The sequence below is a fragment of the Colossoma macropomum genome, unplaced genomic scaffold, assembly GCF_904425465.1.
Source record: "Colossoma macropomum unplaced genomic scaffold, Colossoma_macropomum, whole genome shotgun sequence".
Classification (NCBI taxonomy): Eukaryota; Metazoa; Chordata; class Actinopteri; order Characiformes; family Serrasalmidae; genus Colossoma; species Colossoma macropomum.
This window is the reverse complement of record NW_023494793.1, coordinates 28,618,559-28,645,475: the sequence shown is the minus strand read 5'-3', so window position 1 is coordinate 28,645,475 and position 26,917 is coordinate 28,618,559. Positions and strand designations below refer to the sequence as shown.

At 37.4% G+C, this 26,917-nt stretch overlaps 1 protein-coding gene across 1 annotated transcript; it reads right to left on the bottom strand.

Annotated features, from left to right (window-relative positions):
• Positions 1-1,396: 1,396 nt before the first annotated feature.
• On the bottom strand, positions 1,397-25,420 carry plp2 (proteolipid protein 2). The gene is made up of 5 exons (XM_036579080.1): positions 25,052-25,420; positions 6,910-7,065; positions 6,677-6,775; positions 4,216-4,312; positions 1,397-3,407 (listed from the first exon to the last, which is right to left on the bottom strand). The coding sequence occupies exons 1-5, from the start codon at positions 25,145-25,147 to the stop codon at positions 3,394-3,396; spliced, it is 462 nt and encodes a 153-aa protein (XP_036434973.1). The 5' UTR covers positions 25,148-25,420; the 3' UTR covers positions 1,397-3,393.
• Between the last annotated feature and the right edge of the window lie 1,497 nt (positions 25,421-26,917).

Here is a 26,917-nt window from a genome sequence, read left to right as displayed (position 1 = left end):
CATATATATATATATATATATATGTATATATATATAAATACACATATATAATCCTTTTAAAAATATGTGAATATATGTACATATATCCTGTGTACATATATGTAAGTTTCAAATAATGGACATGTATAAATAATAGATTAACCACATGTATATCTGACACATCCCAGTACAGTTGTAACTGTTACTATGTTATTACTTGTAAATATTACCTTATTTAAATGTCATAGACCAATATTTTTTATTAATTTCATATTTTAATGACTTGTTGCATAGCATAGTTATGTAGCTCTTATAATAATTTAGAGTATCATTATAGTTATATACATTAGAGTTTAGTTATGTAGGTATTATACTAATTTTCACTTCATTAGTAAGTATGTGGAAGAAACAAAGAATATTAATAAAAACCTTCTGTTATGTAACAGGAAGGGAGCATATATGAGTAATATATTCCGTCCATATATGAATAATGATTTCTATCATATATTTCAAAATATGTGTTACACATATGTTTGTATATGTTAATGTATGGCTGAAATATGTACCCCATATTTGAAAATGGCCAATTTCAAATACGTTGTCATGTATATCACATATATGTCCATATGTGGCTATTAAAAGTTGGATATAAGGGAAATCCATATATGCTAATATATGTCGTATATTTTAAATCCATAGATTGCCATATATCAGATTTCCCTATGGGATTCCTTTGGTTTTAACAAAAACAAATGAAAGAGTGGAGCATGTTGGCGAGATATTCAGATATTATTACTAATCTAAGACACTTATTACCAGCTCATTTTATTTTCATATTTCACTTTTATTTCCTTAGTACATTAACTCCCTTCAACATTTTGCTGGACACCTCTGTTGGTGCGGCGTCAAACTTTTATTATAGAAAAGAATAAGACTGAAAAAAACATGAATCTATGAATCAGTAGTGGTTTACCCTCCAGTAGAAGTACAGCTAATAAGCTTTAATCCTCTTACTTATTGTTTACATCCACAGTGGGAGCTTTTATGTGCTTACAGTGACTCTACAGGTACTGTATGAGGCAAATAAGGAAATTAACATGTCCTTCAAGTTCAATTAATAATTACATTCATAGGATTGTATTTATACACATTTTACTTCATGTAAAAAAGCCAAATTCTATCTAAGAAGTGAGCATGTATATAAATGTTGACACACGTTTAAGAGATGAAACTCGTGTATAACATTCTCAAACAATCTATATCGGGACAAAACCTTATATCCACACACCCACACACACACACACATGCAGCATGCAGTTCATATTAAGGATTGCAGAGTTCCTTCAGCAAGATCTCCAGAAGGTGGAGCTACATACATGCATTTCCCACAAGGCTTTCCCATGACGAAACACTAGAGTTGTTTAAATATATCAAGTTTTTATTGGTCGCACCCACGCAAATATTCACGTGGTTACAACACATTTTTAAAGCACATTGCATCATGAAAAAAAAACAATAAAACCACAGTTACATTAGAAAAGTGAAAAGAATGAAAATACTGCAGAGCTTCTTTGGACTGCATTATTTTTCAAGGATGAACATAAAAAAAATGCAAGAAACTCTCAGACGTGGTCTAAAATATATCTGAAAAATATCCTGAGACTGTAATTATTGACAGAAAAAAAAATCAGAGACATGGCTTAGCTGAGACAATGGTTTTAGAATAAGGCAAACTAATTAAACTAAAGTAGTCTACTATAAATTTCCAGGAGGCTGTACAGAAAGCAGTGAGTGATATTACTGCAGGAATCAAAGCACGGCACACCTCGGCTCTGTAGGTTAGGTACAATGACTTCATCAACACACGTTACACATAGAAAACAATGGTGCTCCTAACGCAGTGTGGGCTGTGTGAGTGAAGAAAAAAATCTCTGTCTAAACGACACAATAACAAGTAGGGCCTGATCACAAAGCAACTGTTACAACACAATGGCAACATCAATGAGCGTTCCTTCTCTGAATACAGTAACGTGTACATTACATAACATAATTCCTATAGGAGCATTATTTACTAATACCTTGTGTGGTGTTGGGGTCTGTGGGATTTTCTGTGAAGAACATATAAAATAACTACACATTTATATCACACGTGGTGTTCAGGCTGACTGGCTACAGCTACTGAAGGAGAACCCTACGCTGGCCACTTGTGATATTTTATCTGCTATTTTTACATAAATTGTTATGGCTGTACTGATTTAAAAAACAATAATGCAGTGGGTCCACCAGACCACTGAGTAACAAAAACATGAACACTACACAAGGGTTAAGTAAGGCTTCATTACTGTAAGTCTATGGTGAACATTACTAGTTATATACATGGTGTTCTACATCCATCTTTGTTCCATCGTCATGACCTTGGTCAGTTATTCAGTTATCCAAGCACAAATTTTATGATGCAAAATGGAGAAGATGTAGCATGCCAATATTACAAAATATATGAACCTCTGAATGAGGAATAAATGCAAAATACAGAATGTTGCTCGTAAATTAGACCAGTTTGATAATATATGCTGTTTTTTGGGGTATTGTTATCGTTTATTAGACTTCTGTCCTGCAGTGGCTCTGGTGAATATGCGCTTAGAACCTTCTGGTGCTCAGATTTGACTCCAAATTACATTTAACAGAGTAGCCGTTGAGGTAAGAGGTTACTATGGCAACAGATAATCAAGATATTAACTTATTAAAAAAAATACACAAACTCCTACCATTATAGTATTTCAGCTTCATTTTCATCAACAATAATCAATAGTTATCAAAGCTCTTGTTATCTACCATGAATAAAATTTTACACCCAAGTTGCTTCCAAGCGTGAGCATAGTTTGCCGTTTAATTAAGCTCAAAAATAGCACCAGCTTAAACTGAACCAAGGCTTGTCAGCTCCCTTTCTTCATGTGATAGTCCCTTAATTACTAGACAATATGTTGTCATGGTAAAACAGGCCCAGCAGAGACCGTTCAACTAGTTAAATCATTCTAGGCAATCTCATTCTTTCCTTAATTTCCAATGATCTCTGCCTGACATCAACAGAAGCCTTTACACCACCACCAACATAACTCAGTTTTTTTGCTGTAAGGTTTTTAGCCAACATGACAGACAGCAGCTTCTCCTGTTACTCAAGGTGGCTTTGACTGAGCACTAATCATTACAGATGCAGCCTTATTTAGTGGGCTCCTTGACATTCCACAGATTCCTTTGTGGTTATTTCTTGTAATATTTTCATTTTGCAGTGTTTACATCTCCAAAACATTCAATCTATCTTATCATGACCGAAATTCTTAGCTTGCCATTCTTCAATCTTTTGTTTTCGAGTGTTTCCTTGCGATGCTGTTGCTGTCAAGATGCAAATAATAGTGTTCAAACTCTGTCATCTGTGGAATAAAAACAATGACAATATCAACAACAGAAAATAATTTAGTAAGTTAAGAGTTATTTAAATGTTTGACATATGAAATCAGTGTTATTTCTTTTTTTGAATTAGAATGAGTCCGACTATTTGAATGTTCAAGTAGTCATGAACTCTTTATTCCAGTAGAGGGCAGTGGAGAGCCTGTGTTTTGGTCCAAAGTTCTAATCAGTTTAATCCAAATAAGGAAACACAGAGAGACTACTGCAGCCGGCTGAAGAAGCGCAGTGTTGTGTAGCAGACAAACAAGGTGCAACTATAGCACATATTGCAGAAAAGCGCTAATAAACCTCAAGACTGAGCGCATTTTACACTCTATTATAGATTAAATAGAATAAAATTTACAACATAATTTAATGAATTTATAGTTTGGTATCAGCTAAATAACTCACTATTTTTGAGCTAAAAGGTATAAGATCAAATATGTCATGATGTGACTAGGCTAGTAAAGTCAGCTGAGATGAAAACAGATGACTAGCATTTGCCAATTTATCTTACAGACTTTAGACTGACTGCCTTTCTTGAAGCTTATTTTTTTGGAATTGTTTGGAATAATGCCTTACAATATTGAATATGAAATTTTTCCTGACATACTCATACCTAATGTGCATTTGTATAAATTACATGGCTTTGAAAATTCATTTTGTGTCAATAGATGCAAGTTTGTGATTGACTGTAAAATGTTGTCAGCAAAGTGATTGGACTATATCTAGCATTAGATATTGTTTTTTTCTGTTCCCTCTTGTGTTTGTAATGCTGTAGGTTTTCTTTACCTGTAGAAGCAGGATTATGTCCTCTAGTGCTCTTGATATCCAGAAAAACAGTGTAGGCATCATAACCAAATAGGATGCCAGCAATTAAGCCAAACACCTGTAATACATTATACACCCACCGTTAATATTTAATGGCTAGAAAAACACTGAAAAATGACTCACTGAATTTTCTTGATTCAAATGTGTACATTCATAATTTCCACATGAATAAATATATAACATTCTGTTGATGTAAAAGACTTTGTTTAGGGCTGGCCCAAGTAACTTGAACACTTTCAGTATTTGTTTGATACTTTGGTGAGGCTGGAAACTGTAGCCTAAACTGCAACATATTTCATCAGCAAATGCCTTTAAAAAGAATAAATAAATTATAGCTGGTTTAGCTGAATGCATCATAAATTTATTTTATGTTATCCACATCACCTCTCCTCAGAGCACAACACTTTCCATGAGGCCATTAAAGCTGAAAGAGCAAAAATGTCTGAGAAAATACGTGTGGGAGGACTTTAAATTATGGTAAGAAAAATGTTCAGTGCAAAATTAACAATAAGAGGTTTGTATACCATGGAGGCACAAGTTTGATAAATCATTTCAGATATGTAGGTATAGTGATATTTATCCGAGTTTTGCTAGTTTCTGGTGAGGGCCACGCTAAAACTAGCTAAATAAAATAAATCAATAAAATATATAAAAGCAATTAAAATGAACAAAACTAAAACTGTGATGGTGATGACTAAAATGGTAATTCTAATTCGATATACCCTCATACCCGCTTACGTGACTCATAAAAGCTGTACTTGAATTGGAGGGCTACAATCACGGATTCTAACACAGCCCCATACAGTGAGTGAGCAGCTGGGATTCAGACAGACTATTAATACACTGTTGCTGCCTACTGGAAGTATTTTGAACTGCAGTAACAAACATACTTAAAACTACGGCTAATTATGGAACATATTATTATTGTTTTTAAGGGTGATGTTAAGAACAAGTATTTAAATACTCTTTCAGAAGACCAGGTATTCGAAGACTGTAAATTGCTGTTTAATGCAGAAATGTTGTATTGTACACATTTAAATCAAGAAAATGAAATACATTGTTTAATGCAGTGATGCTCATTCCTGCTCCTGGAGATGCAGAGTTTAGCTCCAACCCTAATCTAACACACCTGGTCCAGATAATGAAGGTCTTCATGGGTGTCTGAACCATAGATATACATACCTAGATGCCGTGTTGGGTCCAGCCAGGCATGTCAATGGCACCGCCATTTTCGGGCAGTCAACATCGCTGCTGGACTACATTCAGTACCATTACAGAACCGCAGTTTAAGAAAGATACTGTCCAAAATTATACAATTTCAAAAATATAGCACTCAGAAAGCAGGATAGGATTATTTAACGGAGGGAACGCAGCGATCCACACTCATGTTTGTGTGATGCGTATTGTTTGTGTTATGTTTATGTGTAGATATGGCCGTGTGGTTGGTGAGGCACGGAGAACCTGTTGATGTGATTTGGTTTTCCTCTGGTTTTATGTTAAGCTTATTTCATTTAATTTCATTTCATTTTCATTTCAGGGGATCTTGATGTAGTTATTTATTTACAATGATGGTTTTGTAGCTAGGAAAGTTATAGCATTCCTTAATCCTTAATCCGTGTAGATATTCATAATAGATTAATGTTAGCACCTTCTTACACAAAGCTGAAGTCAGCTTCTTACTTGCCAGCTTCTTGTTCGAATTTTCCTGTTCCACCTTAAATGGTGCAGCTTCAGGCAAAAGGAAAGCGACCGCTGCACCATTTAAGGTGGAACAGGAAAACTCGAACAAGAAGCTGGCGGATAGGAAGCCAACTTTAGCTTTGTCCTTCTTACTGTGTTTTGTGGGTTTATTTTATTTTTATGTATATTAAGATTAGAAGTGATTCACATATTGATGGATTTGCTGATGTGTGTGAGATTGCGTTTCTTGCACTAAACTCGGTTTTTAACGTCAGGTGCAGACCGAATACTTTTCTGCTGGCCCGGACGACTAATTAGCACAATCAGTTATTAAAGTAATAAAAGCTACAGAGAGCTGTCCGTGCAACCTAGATTAATCTGTGTCTGAGGATTATAACAAAACAAATTTGGTGAAAATAAAAGTAATAAGAAGGTTGTGTTAATCCTGAGACTCATCATCTCTCGATACAAGTGAATTTATTCATAAGCGGATCTTGACCGCTCCAACATGGCGGACACGCAGAGGTATCGTCTCAGATAGAGGAGAACAGACAACGCAGCATCTAGGTATGTATATCTATGGTCTGAACATTAGACCCAGGTGTGTTGGATCTGAACTCACCAGGGTGGTAGATCTCGAGGACCAGGACTGAGCACTCCTGGCTTAATGTTTTGAATAGGAAAAGAAACAGTTGACATAAAGTGCACAGAAATAGGTAAAAATTCCAAAAAGTGGTCTTACCCCGCCTGCGATACGCGCTCCATCACCTGCTCCACCAATCACACAGACCAGGGAGGTGATGATGTACAACAGTGCACCAATCCCGGCACGGAACAAGTCCTGAAAAAGGCATGACAGCAACAGGATGTATGCATTTACAGCTGTGTATTTATGAACATGAGCAGAGACATTACTGAGTTCACATGTTTCTTTGGGCACAGGTTGAACACTGTGTGACTTTTCACGTTACTTACAGTCCAGGGCCAGTTGATGAACTGCAACTGTTTGTCGAAATCCATCATAAACAAGACGAAGAAGATGATGGCAAAGATCATCTCGAAGATAGCCACTGCTGAATAACCCCCGTACAGTGATGCTGCATAGCAGATAATAATGATAAAGCTCAGGAGCTACACCAGAGGAAAGGAAGTAAGAGAGAGAGAGAATGAGTACAGTCATGTGAAAAAGTAAGTACACTTCATGAAATGGTTTTTTTTTTTTGACATGTGGAAATACCAGTATTTCATCTTCAGTTAAACAGTATGTATATATAAACATCATATAACAGAATAACAACAATGGAGATCTGACTTTGCCATCATCAAAAAATTAACTGAGATGTCTTTTTTTCCTGCTATTGCCTCCTTTGACAGAAACAACTTTATGCAGGCGTTTCCTGTAACTGTCTAACAGTTTCTCACATCTACTCACATGGCTTCTAGCTCTATCTTTCACTTGTCTGTCCAATGCACATTGTTCCAAGAGTCCTGGTCCTTGCTTAGATATTCATTAGCAAACCTTAGTCTTGCCCTGCTGATCTTTTTAGATGGCAAAAGATTCCTCCTGGTGTACCTTCCATGTAGGCCAAATTTGTGCTATCTCTTTGATGATGGTAATGCACACACTTTGACATTGACAGTGGCAAGAGCTACCGGCAGATCTTGTGATGAAATTCTGGGGCACTTAAAGACTTATTTTAGCATATTACAGTCTGGTCTCAGGCTAAATTTGCTGGGCTGTGCCTGACCTGGACATGTTGGCATTGGTTTTGAATCTGCTTTACTTGTAAAGGAACAAACAAACTCCTGGCCCCCACCATATCCAGGAACCTGAAGTGGGAGAGGAACGTGCTCTCCACAGCCAAGAGAGCTCAGCTGAGAATGTTTTTCCTGAGACAGTTGAAGAAATTCAATCTCCCACAGAGCCTGATGATCCAGTTCTACTCAGCAATCATCACGTCAATCCTAACATCATCCATAATCATCTGGTTTGGTCCCTCTACCTCACAAGAATGAGCCAAACTGCAGCGCATGATCAGGACAGCAGTGAGGATCTACAACAGCAGTAATGAACCGCATTGGCGAAATTACAGCTGACCTCCATCATCCTAGTCATCACCTCTTCCAGCCACTTCCCTCCGGTAGAAGATTCAGGCCCATCAAAACCAGCACAGCCAGACATGCTAACAGCTTTTTCCCCCAGAGCTGTAGCACTAATTAACCACAGTGGACATCTCACACTTTAAACTTAAACTTATATGTAAAGGTATTCTTATCTGAAAATGTACAGATATTCACACTTCTGTTTAGCTCCTCCGTGCCCCTATATATTTGTTAACAATCTGTTTACTTGTCTGGTTTGTTTAGTATGTTACATGTCATACATGTGTGCACTCACCAAGACACATTTCTTGTATGTGTAACATACTTGGCAAAATAAAGTGATTCTAATTCTGATTGAATAACAGTGAGTGCGTTTACATGCACGTAATAATCCGACAACTGCAGAAAATCAGATTTTGTCAGTTACATGATCAACACGTTTACATGCACAAACTCCAGGTCTACACGAGTCAGGCAGTAATCGGATTTCTACTTTGGAACAGGAAGAAGACGTGACGTAAACATATTGTAAAACTCAAACTTCAGGCCACGGCTTTAAAAAAAAAAAAAACATTGCGCCACTTTACCTGAAAATATGAACATACATAATCTAGAAGAAGATGAATATTTAAATCATCAAACGTGTGTGGTTTCAGCGTCGCTCCAAAAGTGTTTTGCTGTGTCTCACGGCAACGTTTCTTGCTTATTTCCAGTACCACCATCTGTTTTCGCACATGCACTGAGAAATCCGAAAGAAATCCGAGTAAGAGTTTACATGCACAGAGAAATCTGAATACTGAGCTAAAATCCAGCTCTCTTTATCAGACTTCTTAATCGGATTTCTAGACCCTACTCTGATCTAAGAAATCAGTGTGCTGTTTAAGCGACCATTTGAATAATCAAATAACTGCAGAAATCCGATAATGATCAGATTATTGAGTGCATGTAAGCGCACCCAGTGTTAAAGGAGACTGATAAAGAATGTAAAGAAACAGGTGGACTACAGTCTGTAATTTCATGCAAATTGTAAGAGGAGCTGATAAAATAAAGACAAAGAGTGTAGATACAAGGTAGGTGTCCTTAATGAAGTGGTCGGTGTCTATAGGGACATACTTCAGATTATTTCAGTTACATAAAGGATGCCGGAAATGTTAATTAATAAAGTGTCACTTTGTTTAGACGAACACTAAAGACATCTGTATGTATAAATATGTTGAAAAAGTCTCAACTTGATGAATTACATCATGATGTACATCATGATATTTGATCAAGATGTAATCATGATGTAATTACATCATGGTTGTCACGGTTTCCCCTTGTTCCTGTGTCTGATACTTGCTCTGTTTTCAAGCACGTGGCAGAAAGCACATGGCTACATAACAGAGCAAGTAACAGACACAGGAACAAGGGGAAACCATGTCAGAGATATTTGATTATGATGTAATTTACTACAATGACAATGACATACTTTCTTCATAGTAAGTCTGCTGACAAATCCCATTAAATCTAGCAGCACAAAGCTACATATTGGAACTGCATTACTCACAAACTAGCAAAGCCAGCAATCAACAACTACACTCTAAATTCCTCGTCTCCTTGGAAGTCTGTGGGGCCATTTAAGCCTTTTTTCCTTTCTTTTCTTTCTTGCTTTTTTTATAAATACCAGGGCATAGTGAGACGGGTCAGAGGAGCTAACTGCACCACATTCCACACTGTATTCTAAATGGGGGGCTGATTGTGGAATACCCTTACAAAGTTTCACACCAAGGACCCATTATACCTGTGGGAGAGCCGCACTAAATACACTCGCGTCTGCCTCCTCTATTTCTGTAGCTGTTATTTTCAGTACTGCACTCAAGTTGACTCGCAGTCAAAGTGCTGTAAGCGTGGAGGGTTCAGTCATTCCCTGTACATATATACATCAATATGTTTTATGAGGACAGTACTGCCACATAAAAAAAACAGGGATACATTATATTGGAATCATATCGATATTTGCAGATCATTGGGAAAAAATGGAAAAAACAGACAGCTAGACTTAGATAGATCTGTTTATATAGATTTATACATTTAATCGATATTTGATGAAATATTTTTTGGACTCCAAAAGAGCAGAACGTCAAGGCATTGCTGGGCTGCTACACTAAAATGTCTTTTATTTTATTCGTTTTACTGCATTTGTAATACTCTTCAAATAAATGTCACATTAATCCATAATGCTAATCCAATTTTATGTATTTATATATCAACAATTTTATGTATTTATATATCAACAATTTTATGTATTTATATATCAACATCTGCATCAGCATCAATCAGCACACACATGAACATGAAAAATAACATTGGCTTTGGCATCCCTGAAAAAAGGCCATGATACTTAGTAGAATGATTTTTTACATTCAACACTGAAAATAATCTATTTAAGAAGGCATGGTGAGGACGGGGGATCAAACCATTTTTAAAATAATAAGACAGAGTTATGTGCAGGTCAAATTACATGTTTATTTGAATGACATTTAGTAGAATGATTAAGTAAAAACAAGTTAAAACCTCTACAGTGAATGCACATCTGCACATTTTAATGAACAAGTTCTGTTTATTTGCTGAAATTAACATGTGAAAACAAATAAAACATAAATTGTTTTCCAAAATGTTAAACTCAGTAAATAAATAGAAATTGTGCACTAAAAATTGGAGAAAAAGTTTGTTCTCTGTGGAGGATGTGCTTCACTTCCAACATGAACCAAAACGTTATTCGACCAGGAGTGTTCATTTGCATACAACTGTAATAGTATAACGTGCTTACATTCAATCACCTACACTGTTAGAAATAAAGATTCTGTGCAGGGACATTTTTTCATTCATCAAAGTACAAACAATGTAAATGTACCTCAAAGGTACAACAGTGGTTTTAAGGTCCAGTTGTGAACCTTAAATAAGTTTTTCCAGATAAAAAGTACGTATTTGTACCTTTTCATAACCGAATGTTGTAAAACAATAAAATAAAAGCCTGGAGACGAGACGGGGTGTGTGGAGTCAATACACCTTAGAAAATATGATTTCAATGGATTATGGTACAATTATGTTCCCTGACTAAAGGTACTGAGATGTATCCTTGAGGGTATCACCCCAGTGACAAGAGGGGTACCGCCTTAGTGACAGTTTCATACCTTTGTTTTTGAGAGCGTACTTGTTACTATTCAGTTACTATGCAGCTAATGTGTGCTGGTTGTTGCTGTTTACACTCTATATTTGGTCTAAAATTGAGTTTTTTTATTAAAAATGTTTAGTGTTCAGTTGTTTCGTTTTCTAGAAGTACTGATGCCAGTGATGTACTCAGAAAAGCGTACTGAGAGGTGATTTACACAATAACATCGTTATTTCGCCCAGTGACTCATATGAGGCTGTTATAATGCAACCTTAAGTTCTTACAAAGTCCTTAGTCCAGTCACTCTTTACTAAGGAATGGCAATGTTCTGACAGAGCTACCGTGTTTGACCTTTGTTTAAATTAGACATTCTTCTACAGCTAAACAGACTCACTGCATATTTGTTAATTCAATTTGGGAAGTCCCTTTAGAGTCTAGTCAGATTCCAAGAAATCAGGAGTGCAAATCATTGACTATGACTATGACTCACTGTTGCTACAGTAAACTTAAACAAATTGCTAAAACAGCAAGCTGAAAGCAAAAACCCCTTTCTGTGTCTTTACTGCATGGCACCTACTTATTAACATCTCTGGCACATTTCTAATGCTATTTAAGTGTTTGGCTAAACTCATCACTAATATGAACGATACAGCGCAAAAGTCTTAGGCTGGCCAAGAAAATTGCAACTACTTCTCTGCAGAGTAAGCGCATTTTTGCTTTTGAAGACTAGGGGTCGACCACTATGTGGTTTTTCAGGGCCGATACAAATACCGATTATTGGTAATCAAGGACGTTAATATTGTTTTACCATAAATTTGTTTGCAGTGAAAATTTACAAGAATGAAACTCTTACTTATAACTTACATTGAATGAACATATTGTTTAATATTAGAATATTGTAAAAAAATAAGTGCTTTGAGTTTTAAACAGTATAAAGGTGGCATAAATAGTAACATCATACATTTTAAAGTAATCTTGGAATAGATCAAAAATATTAAGAGAGTTATTAACTTAAACCAGTCTCTTAAAATACAAAAATAACTTGCCAAATCAAGAAATGCTTAAATCGCCAAGAAAACAATTTCAAGTTCCACTTCTGATAATGGGAAAATGCTGAATATCGGCTCTGATTATTGGTCTGGCCGATAATCAGTCGAACCCTAGTAAAAACACTACAACTGTGCACTGTCAGTTGTTTAACATGTGTTGTGTTAAGTCAGCTTAGCAAGCTTGCACACATGCGGACAGACGTAACACCTGTGCTTGTAAAAGTGCCACAACGTTGTAATAGCTGACAGAGGGTGGGCAGCTGCTGGTCAGGAGAACAGAAAGAAAAATAGGACAGTGTTTGCAGGAAATTGGAAAACATCTTGGTGGAATCCATGGTGATCAGAAACAGAGAGCTCCAGCTGTGCTTGCTTACAAGGGAAGTAAAGGTTTCAAACACAGATGTCGTAATGAAGTTACACAGTCTGCCAGAGTGATGTGACAGAACTCTATCTGGAGTTTGAAAAGCAGTTTCAAATGTTTTTTCTCAATGAACTGGCAATGATTAGTTGAAAGTAACAAACCCATTTACATGCATTTGCTATACATTGTTGTTTTACTTTTTTATATATATACCTTTTCAAATCCAATTTATCTAAGGCTTCCGAATTTAGCTCTTTCCAAGAAGTCTTTCAACATCTTTTAACCCCTTAAAATCCCAGGCTTGTTTCATAGTTGCTCAGTAACCACAGTTACTGACTTCAATGCAAACTGGTTGAGGTATTCTTCGGTTATAGAACTGTGTGTGTGTGTGTGTGTGTGTGTGTGTGTGTGAGTGTGTACATATATATATGAGTCATTGCTTACTGCCCGGTCCCTTATTGCCTGGCTACAACATTTCCTACTTTGGCCCAATACCTACTTTCTAAAAATGTCTAACTAGCTTCAACGTACTTTTTACGTTATCTTTAGCCTACAAGCTTATAAAGCCTAACAGGCTGTTTTACCTCTCAGTTTGAAAGTTGTGACTGAAAACACATGCACTCATGAGCTTCTGCTGGTGTGAGTTCATGGCTGTTTTTTCTCTTAAAATGATGAACACAAAAGACTTGCAAACACCTTAATGGATTTTGGTCCTGACTATGCATGTTTTTTTTAATCTTTTCAATTGATTTTGTCTTTAGAACACTTAACAATGCTCACAAAAAAGAATGGCTTTACAATTAAACAGTTTCCACAATCTCAACAGGCTCAACAAATTCAACAGATTCTAGCTTGGCATTATAATAATAAAAAAGGGTCTTGCTACTGATGCAACTGATCACTGAAATCCCAATATTAAAATGGATGATAAATTAGGTCCGAGTTAATATAAGGCTCTTTAGGAGTGGTCTGTATTAGAATGCAGTGCACAGGTTAAATACTCCAGTGGGTGACCATGCATGTTAATTGTAAATTTAATACACACATACGCACTTTATCTAAAAACAGAAAAAATAGTTGCAAGTCCAGCAGCAGGGGTGTCAGACAAAACCCATTAATTAATAGTAAGAGTATGTTTTTAATGACAATAAAATTACAGTAATTTTATGTCTTAGAACAATTATGTTTTACTGTAATTCAACAGGTCAACTAGCTACAACCATTAAAATAAACGGAAATGTCCATGAAGCAGGTGATCATTTGTTTTTTGGGAATTTACATGTTTCTGTAAATTAACAACAGCAGTATTAAAGTACAGTATATTTATGGTTTATTTACATGCATTTAACCACTTTGCTTTTCGGAAAACAGGTATTAACCATTATATTTTAGAGAGTTTTGACTGCGAAAATACTTTTTTTACAGTTTGCATATGAGCATATAATTCTTAATTTTGGCCACAAAATTCATCAGCTTGGTGGCCAGAGGACATTTTAATATGGCTACCCTGCAGTTAAGTCTTTTTGTAATGTTTGGCCTTTTTTAATTGTCAAATTATCTGTAAACTACCCCATTACTGATATAAACATTAGTGATACGTGGATTTCTGCTTAGTGATATGAACACCTGTGAGTGGTAAGAGGTCAGGGGAAATCCTGCTGCACAACACAAGTGTTGCCTAGGCAGCGTAACCCACAACTCATACAGTTAAACTGAAACTCAGCTCTATTTTTACTTGCTGGTAAGCTATCAAATTTAAGGGGAAAAAGGATATTTGAGATTGCGCTCCCTCAAACTCCGGATACAGACACACTAATCACCCAGCACATACCACACCCTACGGCCTAACGTCACCCAGCACTTTGAAAAAGTCTAAAGTCCAGCAGGCTAATCTAACACACCTGGCTTTAATATTCAAATACTCTTTGATAGCTTTGAGCAGGCATGCTGGAACAGGGCTGGACGTAAAGTCTAAAATTGATCATTTTGTTGTAGAACATGCTGCGTTCATTTTCAAGGCAGGCATTCTAGGCAGGCTAAAAAAGGCATTTTTCCACCATGGAAGCCAATGAAAAAAAAGAAGGCAGGCATTATTATCAACCCACTCTTTTGAACTGGCGCCAGCATGGGGTGCGCTCATAAATTTCGTCCAGCACTTTTTTCTCCACTACTCCCCTGTCCGGTCTCAATCCGCTTAGCCTGACAAATGTTTAACACTGTCAACACACTCTTTATGAACTTAATGAAATACAGCCACCACTTTTGCATGCAAAGATTAGCAAAGGCTAAGCTACTGAATACATGCTTCAAGTCTCAACTGGAGAGGCATTTAACCTATGAAGCAATGAAAGACAGTCAGTTCGACAGTGAGGAGTGAGAACATTTGCACTGAAACTCATTTTGGGTTGGGGGTGGGTGGACATTTGGACAAAACTACAGAGAAAAATTCAGGCTTCAAGATGGCTGCTACTGCTGTTTCTAGATACACAGTGTACTTTCTGTCATTTTTTTTTATAGATAGCAGTTTGTCATAGCATCAGAAACCGCTTAAGCTTGTCCATTTGAAATTACTGAACAACTCAACATGGTTATTTGTTAGCTTGACAGCACTAATGTAGTGCTGTGCTTATGCAGGTGTATAGCGTGTTCCCACCTCTGGGGAGATTTACTGAATACCCACCTACAAATAGCAAGACATATGTCAGTGTCTATATTGAAGGCCTGATTTTGAGTTGACTGTGGAAATAAAGGCTTCATGTTCAAGTTATGCAGCAAGTGTGCTCTTTTGTGACATGCAATGTTTTCTGAAATGGTATTTTTCCTGCCAACTCACTTGGACTCCATTTGGGTTCATTTGTCTAAATTGTCACTATGTTACAAAATGAAAGTGTCTATGCTTTACTAAAGGCAGTTCTAAAAAGGTTAAGCTTTGTGAGCTACAGCTGCCCCGTCTGAAGGCCACTTTAAGCTAGCGGGCTCCGGGGCGATCGAGGTGATGTAAGCAGCCAGCCTTTCCTCCAGCTCGAATGTATCGGCGCTTTATGAGCTGCGGGTGACTGGCACAAGCTGCCTCTGTGAAGCTCAGTGGCTGACTGAACTCTAGCTGGTGCACAATGGGCCTCTATTCAGGAGGGCTGTTCAGGCCTGCTGTTTTGGCCCTTTAAGAACACCCACTACTGAAAGATCAGTAACCGCCTGTACCTCACACACACTGAGTTAAAAGGAGTTAAAACAGATGCACAGAGAGGAGCTAAACATTCACAAAACAAACAAAAAACTCCTGCAAACATATTTCGTAGATGTCATATTAAAACCTCACTCATTTTTATTCAATGTTGTTTTTTTCATGCCACATGAAAACCCCAGCTGCCCTTCACACTGTGTAAGCATTTCATGACAAATGACCAAGAGAAATCCTCTAAAATCACGTAGAAAAGTCTTGTTACATCAGCATACATTCAAGTTATAAATGTGTTTCCTTCTCCTATGAAGATTCAATGCTTACTTATAAAAGTGACAGTATATATAGAATAACGTTCTGTTTTGGGATAGAAATGGGCGGTATGGCCAAAAATGTACATCATGGAATAAATAAAAGTTCTGACTGTTTCGGCATATATATTTTTTAAAATAAAAGCATTTTAGATGCCTAAGTAAACCTATTTTTTTGAGGTTAATAGTGGCTTATTATTCTGGCATGTCCCTTCACTTTTTGATAAGAACCATTTTTACCAACCAACAAAAGTAAGTCTAAAATATTTGCAAAATAGTAAAAACAAAGCAAAACAATATATAGAAAAACCTCAGTACTGCTTTCTAACATGAACCCTGCAAGCCAGGGTTAAATGTTGAATCACGTCTGAATTTCTACAAAGCTGAAGTTGGCTTCTTATTTGGTAGCTTTTTGTTTGAACTCTCTGTTTCACCTTAAATGGAGCAGCAGTTATGTTCAGGGACCTGTGGTTGAATGTAACTGCTGCGCCACTTAAGGTGGAACAGGTAATTCACATAAGAAGCTAGCTTTAGTTTCGTCAAGTTTTTCAAGTAATTCGTCCCACACATTTGTGCCTCTGACTAGCAGACACTGTTGGAATTTTAAAAAAGTTATAGTTAATCATACTATTAGTACCAGCTGGTCTACCACTTGTTGCGCAGACTAGGCCTGGAACACTGCAACACTGTGTGATGCAGCTGACAAAGTCAGGCAGCTCCTTAGCCAGGACTCATTGATCTGGTGTCCATGTTAGGCTAAGGCTGACCTCAAAAGGACAGCAATTCCTCTATGTGTGCTGCCCTGTAAAGACTAATTTAGATGCAGAAACATTCAGCTAAATGGGATAACGTCAGCATGGTTTGCACAGTATATATGCGCATATTCGTGCCATATGATTATGACAAAATCATACAAGAATTCCAACCACCCTCTACTATTTTGGGACATCTGACTTTCTAAATAGTTTTAATGAATGAGCAAGCTTGCAGTAACTGACCATTAGAGGTGCCATGATCATGAATTTCAGTGGCTCATTCTTTTATAGTCAAATGTTTATTAGCCTTTTTAGTAGCTTTTTACCATAACGAGTCACGCATAATTACTCTATGAGATTTTGTTATAGCTGTAGCAGCATCACTCAAATACAGCACCAGAAGAAGCCATGCTTTTTACCAGCAGCTCACAACAGACACAAAACGCAAAGTCTCACATACTTTGCAAGATGATGGACAGAGCTCTATAAATATGAACAAAGATAGACTCATATGTTTCACATGTACACAAACACACAGAGTGTACACAGAACATAATGAACAGAACGACCCTATGAACTTTACACCCAAACACTGACAGAAGCACAAGGGCTGACATACTGACAATGCTAATGCAACACCCACTGACTTCTCAAATACGCATGAAGGGCGGCTGGTGTTTTATGTAATAATATACATTCACATGTACAGTACTTTGTCAGGGAGCACTCTTCATTCATCTAAGTTCCAGTCAAAACAGCAATGAAGTCAATTATTTTTCAGCACGAAGAAAAAATGCAGGAAATATATCGTCGCTGTCGATTTTTATTTTTCTGTGTCATTTGAACACGGAAGTTCTCCTTTACATTGTCTGAAAATTTCATGATGACTGGACCAATAATAATGCCCAAAAATGACTTAGAATAAAATCTCTTTACTTTAACTTGTATTAAAGGTTAAGGGTGTTTTTGCCCTCTCCTGTAAAGTTACTGTTTTGGAGAGACTTGTTTTTCTCAACAACAACAACAGCCTCAACAACAAAATATCATTTGTTCAGCACTTAATGTGCTCATCCTTTGCGTTTATTACAACATCCATTCTTCTCAGAACACTTGCTTTCAGTTCTCCAAAGAAATCTGTGAGATATTATCCACACCACACCAACCAGCTGGTTGCATTTTCTGCTTCTCACAATCCAAGTAATTCCAAACACACTGAATGAGGTCGAGGTTTGTTGGGGTGGTCAGTGCATTGATCTGAGAACACCTTTTCTCAGTAACAATGTCTCTACAGTCACACATCCTTTCAGACCCACAGTGCTGAGTTGTCTTTGTCTTTTTTCCTGATCTGAAGTAAGAGTGGAGCTTGATTGGCTCTTTTCTCTCAAATGTGAAAGATCTGAGTGCTGTTTATCTGATGATGACAGTTTTGGTGATGTACCAGGTCTCTGCATCTTTTATGCTTTTTTTTTAACTTAGCCAAGAAGTGCCCAGTGTATCTGAAACATCTTCAAACCTTTTTGGAAAACCATCCCAGGTGGCTCCTCATGAAGCTGCCTGAGAGAATGCCAAGGGTATGTAAAGCTGCATCAAGGCAAAAGATGGTGGGGGACGTTTTGAGGACAGTTCAAAGATGTTTTGATTTGTTTAGGACTTTTTTGGTCAGTGCATAATTCCATATGTCTTATTTCATAGTTTTCGTGTCTTTGCTACTACTCTAAAATGTGAAAAACTGTGACAATATAGAAAACCTTTCACACACTAAAGTACTACAAAATGTCCCAACATGCATGACTCATTCAGAGTTTAGTTTACCATCCCGAGGCTTGGTTTCCATCACGGTGGGTGTGCCCACTCTGTTTGTGTGTGGGCATGGAAATCGTAACTCACAGCAATGACATACCTTTTGTGGATCCTACAAGAAATATCATGTCCTTGTGGAATAAATGAACAGCAACAGTCACTGAATAATGGCTGAATTAACCAGGCCTCAAATACTGAACGTGGTTACATAATGTTATACCCTGATTCACTCTTTTAAAAGATCTCTACAAAACCATAACAAAGGTTCAATTCGACTTTCACTGCATTCCGGACATGCAAACCGCATGTAAAGTACAGCTCTCCAACTATTTCACTCTCTCTGATGTGTTTTTAACAGCAATGCCTGATTAATCTTTGTGGGACATGTTAACAAAAAAGGTATTGAAAAGGAGTACAAAACACAAGTGCTGTAATGACATTGTGATGTGTGTAATGCTGTGTGACTCATACTGCTCATCCTAATGCTAGATTAGCTTAACTGTAGATAAAATATTTATGAACTACTGTTTTTTAAAGGAATACTTCAGCTAGGCCTGTCATGATCTTGGAATTTTAGCTGACAATTAAGTGGGACATAAATGACTGATATGAACAATTTCATTGATTTTTGTTCAATGCAAATATTAAAGTACAAGCCTAAAATAGCGAAATTGGCTGATTAGCTATCTTGCTTCCTAGTAAGTATATTGATGATTAATAAAAGTGTTAACTGACAAATACACAAATGTTTGATCCAATGCTTTTGGTTTAAAAAGTTAATTTAACCCCTTAATAACATACAAAGTTTTATTATTCAGTGGCTACAGGGACTTCAGTGCAAATTAATGGAGCTATTCTTAGGTTAAAGAAGTGTGTAATAATACTTGTTAAGGATGATTAAGGGGTTAATTTCCAATAATTAGCTGATACTTGAACAGACCAGGGGTGTCCAATCTTATCTGCAAAGAGACAGTGTGGCTGCAGATTTTCATTCCAACAAAGCGGGAGCTCACACGACCAGTGGTATGAAGATAACTGATTAAACGACAAGAGACAGGTATGCTGCATGTTTGGAATGAAAACCAACAGCCACACCAGCCCTTTGTGGATAAGATCAGACATCCTTGAAACAGAACTTTCTCTCAGTCACTGTGTCTTCACGTCCAGCTGTAAATAGTAAAGTTATCAAACTTCCACCTGCACCCTTTAATAGAGCAGCAATGGAGGGCCTAGTCTCAGCATGGCCAACAGTAGAGAAGTTGGTGTGCCCGGTAGTTAACTCCAACAGGGACGAAAGGCTAGTCTGACTTGGCGAAAGCGTGTTGCACTAAAGTTGAAAACATTTGCACTTTCTATGACTCTGCTGCATTTGCCACGCATCCCATTGGAAATAATGCATTTGTAAGCGCATCTGTGAGTTTCTGTGCTCAGTGTGAGAGCAGCTGCAGAGCATATTCTACATAAAATCCACATCTGAAACTTCAGCCTATTTCATCAAAGACTCTATCTGCTGCATAGGTGTAGTTACATGGTCAATTACCATAAACACTCATTTCCCTTTTACTTAGAAAAGAACAGAAAAGCTCTTGCTCAACGTTCACTTCTGACAGAAGCCAGTGAGAAGGGGCTTCAGCATCTGCCCGTTGTCTTCTAGTGTGTGTTTGAACTCTTTTAACTTCTTTTCTGAATACAAGAAAACACGGCAAAATTGCAGTCTGCAGTAACTGATGGTATGCTATAGGTGCTGGAGTATTCCTTTAATCAGCCTTTAACCTCTCTGCAATGCCATGAATGCACACATATCCAAGATAAGAGCAGCATACTCAGACCACATCAACTGTTACGGAACAGCAACAAATGATCAGAATGAAGACTAGAAACTGGATTCAACATTTTCATACCGTGTTTGATTACGTCAACATCGAGATGTGTGATATTAAAGGAATAGTTAGATGAAAAATTGAAACTACACTAGGCAAATTTTCAATGACTCCAAAATGTACTTTTTTAAATGAAGAAATCTGGGAATTCTTAAAAGGCCATACATGTTTTTTATTGTTATTTTTAATAGCGTTAAAAAAACTGATGATTAACCATTTATGTAATCTATAGATTCCCAGAGTAATAGAATAGAATAGAATAAAGTCTGTCCTAATGTTTAGTGTCTGAAGTTTGTTTATTTAGTTTTGCACTGGAGCTACAAGGCTAACCTAGCCTATGCCCTTCCAGTTAGCATTAGGGCTGAACCATTTGGGTAAAATTCCCAATTGCAATTTTTCTGCACAGTACTGTTACTGCGATTTAAATTTCAATTGATTTCTGTATATTAAAGGTTAAATTCCCCCAATTAAAACTTATAAAGACAAAATTATTGATAATACAGATTATAATTAACACTATAGGTCTTTCAAATCGCAATGTCAATATAAAAACGATGTACCTTTCAGGCCTAGTTAGCATTTTGCAAACTACACACCTAAATCATTGTACAGTTGCCTGAAACTGTGTTGTTAATTAATCCCAAATAGTTTCTGACACCTCACTGTACTGTTACATGTGTCAGACACCACATAAGAAAGTATTATCTGTAAGTATTACTCAGTGTGGTTTGAAATAGGTGTATGATGATTTAGGCTCTGCTAAACTGGGTGGCTATAAACTACCATTACTTGTTAGCTACATTAGCCTTGTACTTCCAGCGCAGAGCTAAAGAACCAAACTTCAGACAGCAAACACATCTTGGCTACCTGAATACATTTAGGAGACAGGGAAAATCACATAAAGTATTTTTTTGCTAAACTACTCCTTTAAGTTAGCTCTGGATAGTAACCACAGTGGAAGGAGGTGATGTCGGCGAGCACAGATTAGTCTGAGATTAGTCGTAAACAGCAAACAAGAGCACAGTCTGATGGCACAAGCATGAGCGGAAGAGCAGATAACAGACTGAAGCATCTTATTAAAAATTGCTCCTATCAAAGGTGCTACATGCAGTTTACACTACGAAATAGAATCAAGCCAGATGTTTTGTAGCCTATGGAAAGAAATGGTCAGTTCACAGGGCCTCACATTCCTTGGAAAATGGAAGGTATAGTTTTAGCAGATGGTGCGTCTCCCTGCACCAATGCTCCTATTTAAAGCACTTCCTTCTCTTTTGAAACTGCCGGTTTTTTACACAGTTGCAGCTTAAAGTTAGTGTATGAGTCTGCACTATTTGGACAAAAAAAAACAGGGTGGTGCCAGACACTGGTCATTTCACTAGAACTGTTTCTTTCTTTAAGTACAGTATGGTCACTTTTCTTAAATAGTTTAATGTATATTTATATGTACATAAACACACACACACACGAAAAATTTCAGTATGAAATTTTGACACATCATAAAGGCCAACTGGCCTTTTCAAATTTTTTTTTTTATGTCTATTCATTTTTAAATTTTTATGCTTATTTGTTTGTATTTGTGGATGAGGCTTCTTAACTCTTTCTTTTTCTCTTTCCTTTTCAACTATGCAGTGAATTTTTCATTTATTCAATGTAAATATTATTAATATGCACACAAATTGTATAAAGTTTCATGAGAAAGCCTAAAGATTTCTGGGAACACGTGTCATTTGTAGTTCAACTAATCACGCTTTTATTTAAAAAAGCACTACCGTACTACTCTTGTTTGAAGTTCTGGGAGGAAACAAAAGGGTTAAATTCCTGAAATGGACAGTGGAAAACTGGCCATTCTGAAACTGTTTTTGTCCATGGTATATGCACTGATGTAGCTAAGTGGGCACTCCAACTGGTCAGGACTTCATGAGATGCAGCTCAGTACCAGACCTCTCTACTGAAAGAGAAACTGCTGCGAGGTAAAATATGTGCTAACATGTCTGTCACATGCTTCAAGTAAAATATGGAATGTCTTTTAGGAGCTTCAGATATCTCTGTTTAATCTCGAACAGCCAAACAATGTTCATCAGAATTGCCGCTCTTAGCACAAACTACTAGAATCCCATAGGGATTAGCAGTATCAAAGAGGTGGTTTTTGACCTGAATGGCCCGAATTAAAGGCCTAACACTAATCGCCATGATTCCCCACTGGTTTGAATGTAATTTAAGTGATTAGCTTTCCTGAAATAAGAAAAGCATTTGTATTAAAACTAACATCAGGTATAACCCAAATACAGATGAACGTTAGCCACAGTTTTAGCCAAAACCACCACCACATTTAATGTGAAAGCAAAAGGAAGTCTCTGGTCTACTAACTTAAGCACACAGGTGAAACGTCATGACCTTCTACTTCATGCCACACATAGTCAAAATTCTTCGCCACCCCTACACACTCATGTTAAAATGGCACACTGTAGAGTGACACTCCTCCAACTGGTATTACTACTGTCTGCTATGATTGCCTTTAGTTTTAATACTGACCTCTGTCCATAACAGCACAACTGTATTTTGCGGTTATCATATGGTATTTTGGTTAAGATACACAATATACACAATATGCGTCATGATATTTCGTTTTTTTGATACTTGACAAATTGGTGCAATGATTTTTATTCAGCCTTTCACATACTGCACTGAAGTACATTCACTTAAACTGGTCTATGTGAATCAAATCATACCAAGACATATTTCAGAGTAAAGCATGATACTACAAATGGTCTCTAAGCTAGCTGAGTTTTTGTGCTTCATGACAGGCGGGAGAAAGGGGATGTGAAACGTGATATTACTGGATAATATTATTTTTTCTCCACCCACTGGTGCATGATGATGTAATCAAAGTTTCAAGTTGTTCTGAGGTGAAAAAAAGTTACTACACTTCAACTAAAGATTATATAAAAACGAGAATTTTGTCTTTTAAATGATATAATGTATTGTGCTGAATAAAACCAATGGCATGAACCTACAAGGTAAAAAGGGTCTAACTTTTATTTCATGTAGACTCGAAGTACGGACAGTATCAACGTTAGGGTCAGAAAAGTGTATTGTGATGTAATGTGTCATTTATGACCACAATGATAAATGCCAATGCCTGCTGCCAATCTGTGCTAAAGGAATACCTTACAAACCTAATAAATCTTGCTTTTTACTGGGCTGGTTTGGTCTTTCTTCTCATAAAAGTACACCTAAGAGAACCCTGAACAATACTGTAAACATTAACCAGACCAGAAAGCACATTTCCAGAAAAAACAACTACTTATTTTAGTTTTTTGTGTATAAACTGTTCTTTCAAATCAGCCTGAAACACCCAATAAATGGCATAAGCAATGTGTTGTCAATATAAGGCTCATTACATATCTAAAAAACTGAACAGTGACATTGCGGTGCGTCAGTATCACAGTACGGCACGCTGTTCAAACTCAAACTCCACTGTTCAGCATAGTTATTACAGGGGAACATCACTGATTTTTCAAAAATTCTACACAATGACATGGTTGAGATGTAAGCAGAGTAGTTTGATGTAAAATGACCTGTTCTAGGGAAACGGAGTCAGAATTATTCACAGTGGTGGTGACAGGAACCGTACGTCCACCTCTAAAAGCTCCCTCACAGAAAGTTATTACATGAAATGGTCATAAATGCACCGCCTGCTGTCTGACACATTGTTCTATTTTAGATTTGTGATAAGGTTTTGGCTTGAATGTATTTTAATCCATTCATGGTCACATATTTTTAGACATATAGTCCAGAGATACATGCAGGGCGTTGTAAGGCAAAATAGTCCCCAAAGGAAACAATTTTTTTGTAGATTTTCTACTATTTCACCATCATTAACAACACATATAAAAACTCAGAAGGCGCATGTAGGTTCACTGGTGGTTTTGGATAGTAAGCACAATAGCTATATTTGTGTGGTAGACATTGTGACCCCTGGTTCCTATTAGCACCACTGTACACTATCAGAGTCCGTACGTTTCTCTACGATGAACCATCTCACACCAAACCGCTCAGAGTGACTGTTTACATCTCAAGGATAGAATTATGAGGATATTTTCGAAAAACAATTGCTGGAATTCCCCTTTAACAAATTTACTTTGCTGGAAAATAAGTTCATTTTCTTTTCTACACGGTAAAAGTGAAGATAAAACAGAGCGGATGAACTTTGTAGACTCCTGCTTTGACTGGATATGAAGGCTGCTGCATCCGCCAATGTAAGCACACTTCGTATTACTGTACTTTTAATTTTGGTCAGTGACATAAACTGACAAAACTCAGAGCTGGCGTGGTTGTAACTCCACAACTCTCCAGACACAAGCCCAGTTCTTACAAAATGAACCATAGCGTAAAATAGTTTCCTACACTTGAGTTTAATGGCGACTCGCATTTAGACATGCAGAAAATAACGCGGCCTGTTAACAACGGTGCAAAAAAACAGGAAAAAACAGCTGAGCTCACAGACAACTCAGAGAGGAACTTACTATTTCAACAGCCAGAATAGTTCCTTTCCGGGTCCGTACGTAGGTCTTCAGTTTCTCCACACAGTTGGTAGCAGGACTAGCGTCTGTGTCTGCCATGTCTCCAGCCTTCAGCCTTTACAGACTCTACACAAAGTATACGCACGTCTTTAAAATGGCCCTTCTTCTTGCAGTAGTCCTGAGGAGAAAATGAAAGCCGGGCGGGCTTTTCGAGGTGACGACAAACTTTGAGGGAGTGAACTGACCAAAAAAAAAGTGTCTGACAAAATGTATACCCCCAAGCACTAACCGAGCGCCTGTTCGGACTCTATGACCACGAGTGGGAAACTGCCTCTCCTGAGGCAGAGAGAAGCGGTGGGGGAGTGAATGGGGCGTTGGCCATATCTTCTCTTGAAAGTCTGTAAGGAAAGTGGTGAGGGAGGGGCTTTAAGGCAGACCTCGCTTCATATAAACCTTAAACTGAATGAATTTGGTGACTGTATCTGGCAGTCCTTCCAGTTTTCCAGTCAAAGGGCTCAGCTGGGCTGCAGAGAAGGGCCTCTTTGTTCCTTACTGGTAGCTTTTGAAGGAGAATTTAACTGATTGTTCAAAATGTCTGCATAATTCAGTTGCTGGGGTGTCAAAAGAGTCATTCACATGGGTTTGACGTGGAAGAGCTGTAGAGAAATTTATCAGGGGCATTTCTTCACAGTGGTGGTGATCAGAACCAGGGCCAATGAACAGTGGACCTTATCTTCTGAGTTTTTATATGTACAGTTGATAATGGTAAAATAAAATGAATTTCTCTCTCAGTATTTGGATTTATAATGCCTCTGGATTTCAAAAAATATGTGTAAGGCCGCAGTCTTACCTCTCCAAACAGAAAACTTACAAACCCCATTTCTGGAAAAGTTGGGAAATTTTGTAAAATGCAACAAAGCAATCTGGGATTTGTTAATTCACTTGAACCCTTATTTATTCACTGATCATCTAAACCACTTCTCCTCCCGGGTCACGGAGGGTGCTGGAGCCTATCCCAGCACCATTTTGGCAGAAGGCAGGAAACACCCTCTACAGGTCACCAGTCCATCACAGGCCAGACTGCCAGACATACACAGTCACACACTCACACCTAGGGGCAGTTCAGTTTCTCCAGTTTGCCCTATCTGTATGTCTTTGGACTGTGGGAGGAAACCCACACGGACACCAAGATAACATGCAAACTTCAAATAGAAAGGACCCTGGTCACCCGGCCAGGGAATCGAACCCAGGCCCTTCTTGCTGTGCCATCTGTGAACCTTTATTCAACTGACAAAAGTACAAAAACTTTACAGAATATTTAAGTTAAACGTTTTTAAACATTTCAATTCAGTAAGCAGGTGAATCAGTAACAGGTGAGGGTATAAAACAACCCACCAAAGGCTCAGTCTTTGCAAGCAAAAATGGGTCATGGCTCACCATTTTACGCCAGATTTTGTGAGTGAATTGTCAAACAGTTCAAAATGAACATTTCTCAACACAAGAGTGCAACAAATTTAGGTCTTTCACCATCTACTGTACATAATATTGTGAAAAGATTCAGGGAATCTGGAGAAATCTGTCCAACCTTTCCGGAAATGGGGTTTGTATATACAAAACACATTTATCAAATTAATTCAAAAATGTATACTTTTTTTGTTCTGAAGTATACTTTAGTGTATTTGAAAACTATCTCACAAAATGCCCATGCATTTCTTTACCATATGATCATCTTTGGCATCATTTTATAATCATTTTGCATAGTAACCTCATGTGAGGTTGATATTAGATGCATTATTAATGTCCCGGATGTCTGGTTCCTATCACCACCATTGTGAACTATTTTTACTATGTACATTTCTGGAGAACAGA

Excerpts from the sequence above, each read along its gene's own strand:
- plp2 (XM_036579080.1), bottom strand. The coding sequence starts at position 25,147 with ATGGCAGACACAGACGCTAGTCCTGCTACCAACTGTGTGGAGAAACTG. Across the intron at positions 7,066-25,051 it reads CTATTCTGGCTGTTGAAATA|CTCCTGAGCTTTATCATTAT; the intron begins GTAAGTTCCTCT and ends CCTCTGGTGTAG. Across the intron at positions 6,776-6,909 it reads TCATCAACTGGCCCTGGACT|GACTTGTTCCGTGCCGGGAT; the intron begins GTAAGTAACGTG and ends TGCCTTTTTCAG.